At 52.2% G+C, this 7,461-nt stretch overlaps 1 protein-coding gene across 1 annotated transcript in view; it reads right to left on the reverse strand.

Moving 5' to 3' along the window:
• Positions 1-1,808: 1,808 nt before the first annotated feature.
• The window catches only part of LBX1 (ladybird homeobox 1), a 7,223-nt gene continuing 1,570 nt past the window's right edge, over positions 1,809-7,461 (reverse strand). The window contains exons 3-5 of the mRNA XM_057379108.1: positions 2,339-2,450; positions 2,016-2,147; positions 1,809-1,895 (exon numbers count right to left, since the gene is read on the reverse strand). Coding sequence (XP_057235091.1) covers positions 1,809-1,895; positions 2,016-2,147; positions 2,339-2,450 — 331 coding nt within the window. The remainder of the gene's footprint in view (positions 1,896-2,015; positions 2,148-2,338; positions 2,451-7,461) is intronic.

Here is a 7,461-nt window from a genome sequence, read left to right on the forward strand (position 1 = left end):
GTTGCTATAGCCAGACCCTCACAATCCGCAGCGAGGGCGTGTCGAGGTTTAAGGCTTAAGAAGCAGCAGAGACTCGGACAGGGAGTGCGGGAGTTGCTCCTGCTGGAAGGATGGACGGATGGACGCAGGGGTGGGGAGGAAGAGGAGGTGGGAGGAAGCGGGGTCTCCGGGCGTGTCGAGCTGCGCGCACACCAGGAAATATTTATTTCYCCGTGTCCATCTGCAGCCGCCTCTCGGTTGCCGGTGGTCTTTGGGCCGGTACCGGGCGGGATGCGCCGTGAGAGAGCCGGAGGGCTGGGTCGGGCAAGCTCGGGGCGCATCCCCCTCCGTGAAAAGTAACCCTCCGGACACCTCCCCAGKTCCCGCACCATTATCCTTCCTCAGCGCATAGCGAGCCGGAGCCTCTCCAATTAATTTTATTTTCCTGTTAATTTGCTCGCCATTTAGGAAGACCGGCTCTGTAGCCTGCTCCCTTATACTGAGCAAGAAATACAGCGTCTCTCACCCCGTCGAGGCTGGGCGCCGGCAGCCGTAGTTGCTCCTCCCGGACTGGGCATCACCCGGAGGGGCTGAGGGCGTCGCTTCCATCGTAACGGCCGGGGCGCTTTGTCATTAATTATCCGGCGCTAAATTGTGCCGTTTTCCCTTTAAATCCCAGACATGTTGACAGGACACATTAAAGTGCAGCCTTCTCAGGCTGAGAACATCATAAAAACCGGACAGGCAATTTCTGTTTTCACCAAATAGCCAGGGTAGCGCGTTCTGCATCTTTGATTTTAATGCACTAACTGGCAGCTAAGCAGTGAGGGGAGCACAGAGGTGGGGAGAGAGGGGACTCGAGATGGAAAACCTGGGGAGGAAGCAGAGGTTAGCGATATTTTTTTTTTTCTCTCTCTCTCTCCTGCAAGCCCTGCCCTGTCTCGGCCCCCTCCCATCTCCAAATCCATCGCACCAACTGAATTATCAACTAGAATTTGATTAATATGCAAATCTGAGGCAAACAGCTCCATATAATTCTTTCAGTGGAGAGTAATTAATCAACAGTTAAAGCAAATTAATACATATATCAATTTTGTCAGGAACATGCTTAGTTCAATAGCCCGTAAAATTGAAGTTTGAAGTATTAAGGGGCTCTACAGAAACGTTATGACTAAAACTTTCAAATTGATCCTATTTAGTAATCAATCAGGCTCTCCCCTCGGGTTAATCTGTCTAATTTTTCATCTCAAATCATACACTTTAGTGACATGCCATCTAGCAAGCAGTCGATAAAAAGTTAACAAAAATGATAACGACTCCAGCACACGGTGGTTCCTGYGTGTGAGCCGATGGACGCGGGTGGGTGTGCGGCCCCACGGCGGCCCCTCCACCCAGCCTGCTGCCGGTGCCATCCCGGCAAAACCATCTTTTGCCGAGCAGCTTATTAAATATGCAATCATTTTCTCTCCTCTCCCCGTTTGCTTCTCCCTCCCTCAGCCCAAGTGGGCTGATTTAACACGGGCCGGGCCCGCCGGTGAGCGGCTCCGCGCGGTCCCCTCTGAGCGATGTGGGGACGCCGCTCCGCCCCGGGGAACGGGAGCGAAGCCCTCGCTCCGGGTTCCTCGGCTCTTCCCGCACCCAGCGGGCAGCGCTCTCTTTCTTCCTCCCCGACATGGTGGTGGGGAATAAAAATCAAAAGTGCGGTGAAGGTGTGCAGTTTGTAGCCGTGGGGGTGTGGACACAGCCTCACACGTGTTACCAGTACGGCCTCTACACGTGTTTACACCCTCCCGCACCCTGGCCCGGCTCGGCTCCGCGTAGCGATGCATTCAGCGAGCAGTGCTGCGGAGGGAGCGCGGCGCGATGGGCAAGGAAAGGGGCGAGCAGAGGCCGGGGTAGGGGCGAGGACCGGAGCCCTGCCGGCAGAGGAATCCCGGCAGCGGGCAGTCCCGGGCATCCCTGGCTSCCCGCCCCTCTGTGTTATGATATCAAGCGTCCGGTTCTGGGAGGCACAGGACATCCCCACACCCCCTGACCCCCTTAGCTCGGCGCTGACGGCAGCCCCCTCGAGGGCTGTTTTCCGACGGCCACTTGCTTTTGGTGGGACGGGTGATGAAGTCACCGTGGGAGTCGATGACGTCATACCTGCTGCCGCCTCCTCGTGTCACCTGCACGACAGGACAGCGCACGATTGCCCTGGGTGCCCGGGTCCCTTCCTCCAGCGGTGGGGACCTTYCCCTGGGGAAACCAGGCCGGGATGGGGACAGGGGGGAGAATAAACCCGCCCGGGGCAGGCTCAGTTCTGCCAGACAGCTGAGTGAAGGCTTCAGGCTCTGCTCCCTCCCCGCACTGGGCTCACCTGGACGAGAAGGGCGAAGGGCCTCTGGTGCGCACGTCGAAAGTACCGCCCCTCGTTGCAGAAGGGACAGCCAGATTCCAGRGACATCCCGGAGGGTGCCAACGCAGCCCGTCTGGGCGGATGGACCCTCCAGGCTCCCGGGAGAGCAGAAAGCCTGGCAGAAGGTGGGGGAGGGAGTGGTCCGACGGGGCGGTCCCGCTTTGGCCCGGGGGAGAGATCAGAGTTTGAGAAGGCTGAAAGGGGTCCGGGGCCGAGCGGCGCGGAGCAGGATGTTCACGGCCGTGGGGCTGAATGCAGCAAGCGCTGCCCCACTGATATCACGGCGTGGGAGCCTTCCCTTTCCAAGCGGCCTCGGCCGTGCCCGGACTGCCCGAGGGTGCCCGTCTCCTCGCTCGGGCACACAAGGCGGGTCCGGTGTCCCCAGCGCCCCCCAAGAGTGCCGCAGAGCCGAGAGAGCGAATACGGGCCTTTCCCCGGGACGGAAAGCGGGGGAGAAGGGAGGGTGGCAGGCAGGCAAAATGCTTATGGGTCCCCCCCCGAAGTCGCTGCCGGAGGTACGGGGACAGTGGAAGGCCCGGAGCGGCTGGGACGCGGGGCTCTGCCCCATAGCCTTTCCGCATGTCGCGATACAAATCACAGGTCGCGATATGCCCGCGAATGTTTAGTGCTTACTGCGGGGGACGGGAAAGACGGTGTTGGATGCGGAGGAAATGGGGAGAGCCTTGTGCCATCCCCGTCCCTCAGCCTGCCCGTCCCCGGTGTGCCCCGGGCAGGGAGCGGGCGTGCAGCGGTCCTGTACAGGGCCTTTCCGGGGAGCGGAGGAGACAGGCTGCAATTCCTGCCCCAACCCCAGAATCGGGAAGAAAAAGCCTTTCCTTTCAGCAGAGACTCATGCATCAAACTTCAATTTTCCGGACGATTGAATTAGTGATTTTTTTTCTCCTGAACTAAAATACACTTAAGTCTTTGGGATTAATTACCACGTTCTGGTCCCTCAGACTGTAGTATTAGTTATCGTTGCCATATTCGACATCAGCCCTGACACCTCATAAAATAAGGAACTGAATTTCACTGACTCAACCTGCTTCAACCCTGTTGGATAATTCAGGAGGGGGCTTTATTCTCCGTCTGGGAGCCCTGTGTGAAGTGAACAAGATCAAATATGGATCTTCTCCACCCCCCTCAAAAAAAAAAAAAAAAAAAAATTTAAAAAAAGAAAAAGCTTAACTCCCCCCCCGCAAACACTAAAGAGTGGCTTTTCCAACCGCATCCTTCCCTCCCGCTCCCTTCACACCTCCAAACGAAATGTAAGGCACTGTCAAGTTTGGGGATGAAGGATGGGTATGGCAGGGGCGGGAGGATGGAGTGGGGGGACGCGGACGGGGGGATGTCCGGGTCCTGCGTTTGAGAAATGGGTTTTCTACGKGGAAGGGAACAGCGGTGGCCGAGGTGTTGGCTGGACCGAGACCCTCGAGGGTCGCCGCGCCCACACTGCCCCTGCCCGCACCTGCCCGCGCCCGGTGCCCAAGCCCGCCCTGACCCGGGACACACGGGGCGGCTGAGCCCCCGACGGGGCGGGTGAGGAGGGACCGCCGGGCCTGCAGCCCGCTCCCGCAAGGTGCTTCCATGTTCCCGCACACGCTTTTGCGTAATTGCGAGTTTTCACGTTCTCGGGCCAGGACCTGGGGTGTTTAAGCGTATTGAGGCCTTTATTTTTCCTGTTGGGAATCATTTGGGAAGGGTCTGTCTTTGTGCCTGCCCCGTGTTCCCCTTTTCACGGGGCGAACCGCGGTGAGCCGGTYCCCCGGGCACGGAGTACCGGGCTGGGGCCGAGAAGATCCGAAACGCGGGTTTGCCCGGGGTGGGAAACGGGACGGACTCTGCTCCCTGCTGTGAATCCGTGCAGGAAGTACCGGGGGCAGGTTGAAGGCCAGAAAAGGGCACCGCAGCCCCAGGTGTCCCCGGGCAGTGAGTTCCAGCTGGGGGTCTCGGCTCAGCTCCCTCCTTCTCCGGGACGGTGCTGGATACGGAGGGAAGTGGCCGGCGGTGGCTGGGTCTGCGGGGCAGATCCGGAGATCCCTAATTTGGGGTAAATCTGGGATTCTGGGGCGGGCAGGAGGGGTTCCATGCCGCGTCCGTGGCAGCAGCCCTCCGGAAGGGCTGCGGCTGGGTCAGCCCAGAGGGCGCGATTCAGCGCTGTCACCGCGTCCCTACTGCTGCTGCGGGGAGAAAAAAAAGCCTAACCCAACCAACAAACAAACAACAACCCCCACCCCCATTCCCACCCCCCCTAAAAAAAAAAATAAAAAGAAACCAGCAAAAGAAAACGCTAAAAAGAAAAAAAAAAAAAAAGCCGTATTGTATCTAAAATTCGAGGGAGAGCAAACCCCGAGCAGTAGATCTACTCAGGTAGGTGCTCCCAGGGAACGGCGCGTTTCAAATTGGATGACAAACGAAGGGCACAAGCCAACGCTTCATTTTTAAGTTTAAAAAAATAGGTTTTGTTTGTCAATACGCAGATGAAACAGCAAAAATCCCAGTTATTTGGAATGGGGGGCGAGCCAAATTAACAGGCTGCAAATCTTCAGGAGGAGGCTTTATTTACTAACCCGCCCCAGCCACGTGTGGTAAACTTCTGCGGGTGCAAGGCGGCACGGCATCTCTTCTCTTTGCACTCTGAAGTCAATAGATCAGAAACCCAAATTAACTCCCAGACTATTTTCCATACACCCAGTCGCTTCTTTTTTTTTTTAAATTTCTTGGTTATAGTGAATTGTACTGTTTGCAGCCTCATTAAATCCATTCCAAGACAAAAGAATAAAAGACTGGGGGGAGGGAGGGGACAGGAGGGGAGGGGGGAACAGGAGAGGGAATGAGGGGGAAAAAACAGATAAAGAAAACAAATAAAGCCCTTTAACTAGATCTTCACATAAATGTCACAGTTTCTCAGCATTTACGATTTCCCTGTTTAGCATAAAAACACTTAAGGACAAGATTGAAGGCTTTCCGAGAGATCTGGACAGAAGTCAAAGCTATCATTCGGAGGTAAAAAAGGAAAAAAGAAAAAAGAGGGGATGGCGGAGTGGGGGCGGGAGGTGGCGGAAAACAAGTGCTCTTCCAAATAATACTAAAGAAAAGTGAATTTCATTGTAATTCATAGGCTTGTTCCAAATACCAAGAGAGAAAGAAAAAAGAATAGAAGCGCACAGATGCCCCGACGAAGGGAGAACAGCTCTGCTCCCATTGTTGTGGAGTTAAACAGTGGAAGGGAGGGTTAACCTAATCCATCAAATTGTCTGGAAATTGTGAAGAAAATTCAAAAACCATATGGTCTCCAAGCGCTCGCCTTCTCTCTGCTGTGGAGGGGCACGCTTGTTTCAGCATGGCGAACCGCAGGAGGCTGTATATGCTCCATTGTCGCTTGTCACTTCAGAGAAGAGGGCTCATTTGTCCCCAGTTTTCATGCTTTACGCTAAAAATTACAACCCCATCCATTCTCAAAGAGGAGAAAGATTTATTTAGCCTCGGAGAAACTGGACCAAAAAAAAAAAAAAAATCCAACCCACAAACCAACCCCGTCTTATCTGGACACTTCTCTGCCGACTCCACCACTGTACACCAGATTTGCCTTTCTCACATAAATTTTGCAAAGAATAGAGAGAAACACACGTTGCTCGACTCCAAAGGCAAGTCACGCTGCCAAGAGAAAACACATTCGCCAGAGCTTTAAATTTGGCGGAAAAAAAAAATAAAATAAAAAAAAAAAAAAAAGAAGAAGAGGGAAGAAATCAAAAGAAAAATAATTAAAGGGAGAAAAAGAAACATTTTCCACCCCCGCATCCCCGTGGCAGCTTTTGCCCAGAAGCGGGAGGCCTGGCCCGCCGGGCGGAGGGCAACTCCCCCCGCAAGTACACTCCGCTCCTTTTGTCCAAATCGCTGATAACTCCTTGCTCCCGCTCGGATTTGGTTCTTTTTTTTTTTTTTCCCCATTATTTTTTCTCTCTCTTTCCCCTCCAATTTGGGACTGGAAATGCCCTGCTGATGGCAGGAGCGGTGGGGCGGTCCCGGGTGGTCCCACTCACCCCTCCGCGCTCCCATCGTCGCCGCGCATCCCCCGCGCCCGGSCAGCGCTGCCCGTACCTCCGGCCTTATCGATAAACCGCGTTCTTCCTTTGCTAAACTCTGCCTGGCATTAGACTTAGAAAAAAAAAATAAAAAATCACGGTCTCGCTCGTCTGCTCCTTTCCCGTCATTTTTCTCGCAGGTACTGCTCTTAGAGTAACTTTAAATGCAAACAGGATGGGAGATTCCTGTGGGGGAAAGGTCTGGCGTAACCTCGGGCCGGTGGAGTGGTTTTTTCGGTCACAAAGAAGGACGTTAAAAAGTATATTAAAATGGTAAAGATTTTATTGTATCGGAAAAAAGAGCTATCTGTACAATTCTAAGAGACAGTAAATAAAGCGACATTGTCCCTATCGGAACTTAAATAGCAGGCCTTTTAAAATTTGTACAATTAAAACAAAAACAGGTCTTAAATCTGTACATTTTTTAAAATTTATAGTGTAATATTTAAATGTATTGATCTTGGGATTTATCTTTTTTTATTTCCATAGCATGCAAAAAATTCTAAAAAGAGTAAAAAATAATTCTAGGATTTTTTTATTTTCTTTTTTTTTTGTTACCACCTTCATATCAAAAATACGAAAGGCAGCTTTTTAATAAAAGCACAACAATAGCAGAAAATGGTAAAAATAGCTTTTAATTGGTAAAATGAGGCAGAAATTGCATTGGAGACAAATCTCTATGCTCTAGGAAAAAAAGAAAGTATATATTTTTCAACTTGCATTATAACCCAGCCCAAAGTTCCCAAGATTGCGAAAAAAAATTTTTTAAAAGGAAAAAAAATTAGTTCGTGCACATCTGAAACATGCAAGGAAAGGAAAGCGGCTAATTTTTTGCTGTTGTCATTTTAAGCCTAACTTAAATCTTCTCTAAAGTGGTTTGTTTCGGAAGTCTTTGAAAACAACTGCGTTCCCAAACATCTGTTGGAAGCCAGGTTTATTCCAAGGTTACGCGTCTCCCTTATAGATAAAATAATCATCACTGATAGCTATTAAAAAAAA

This window comes from Malurus melanocephalus, unplaced genomic scaffold (assembly GCF_030028575.1).
Source record: "Malurus melanocephalus ecotype Western Australia unplaced genomic scaffold, MMel_1.1 scaffold_12, whole genome shotgun sequence".
Lineage (NCBI taxonomy): Eukaryota > Metazoa > Chordata > Aves > Passeriformes > Maluridae > Malurus > Malurus melanocephalus.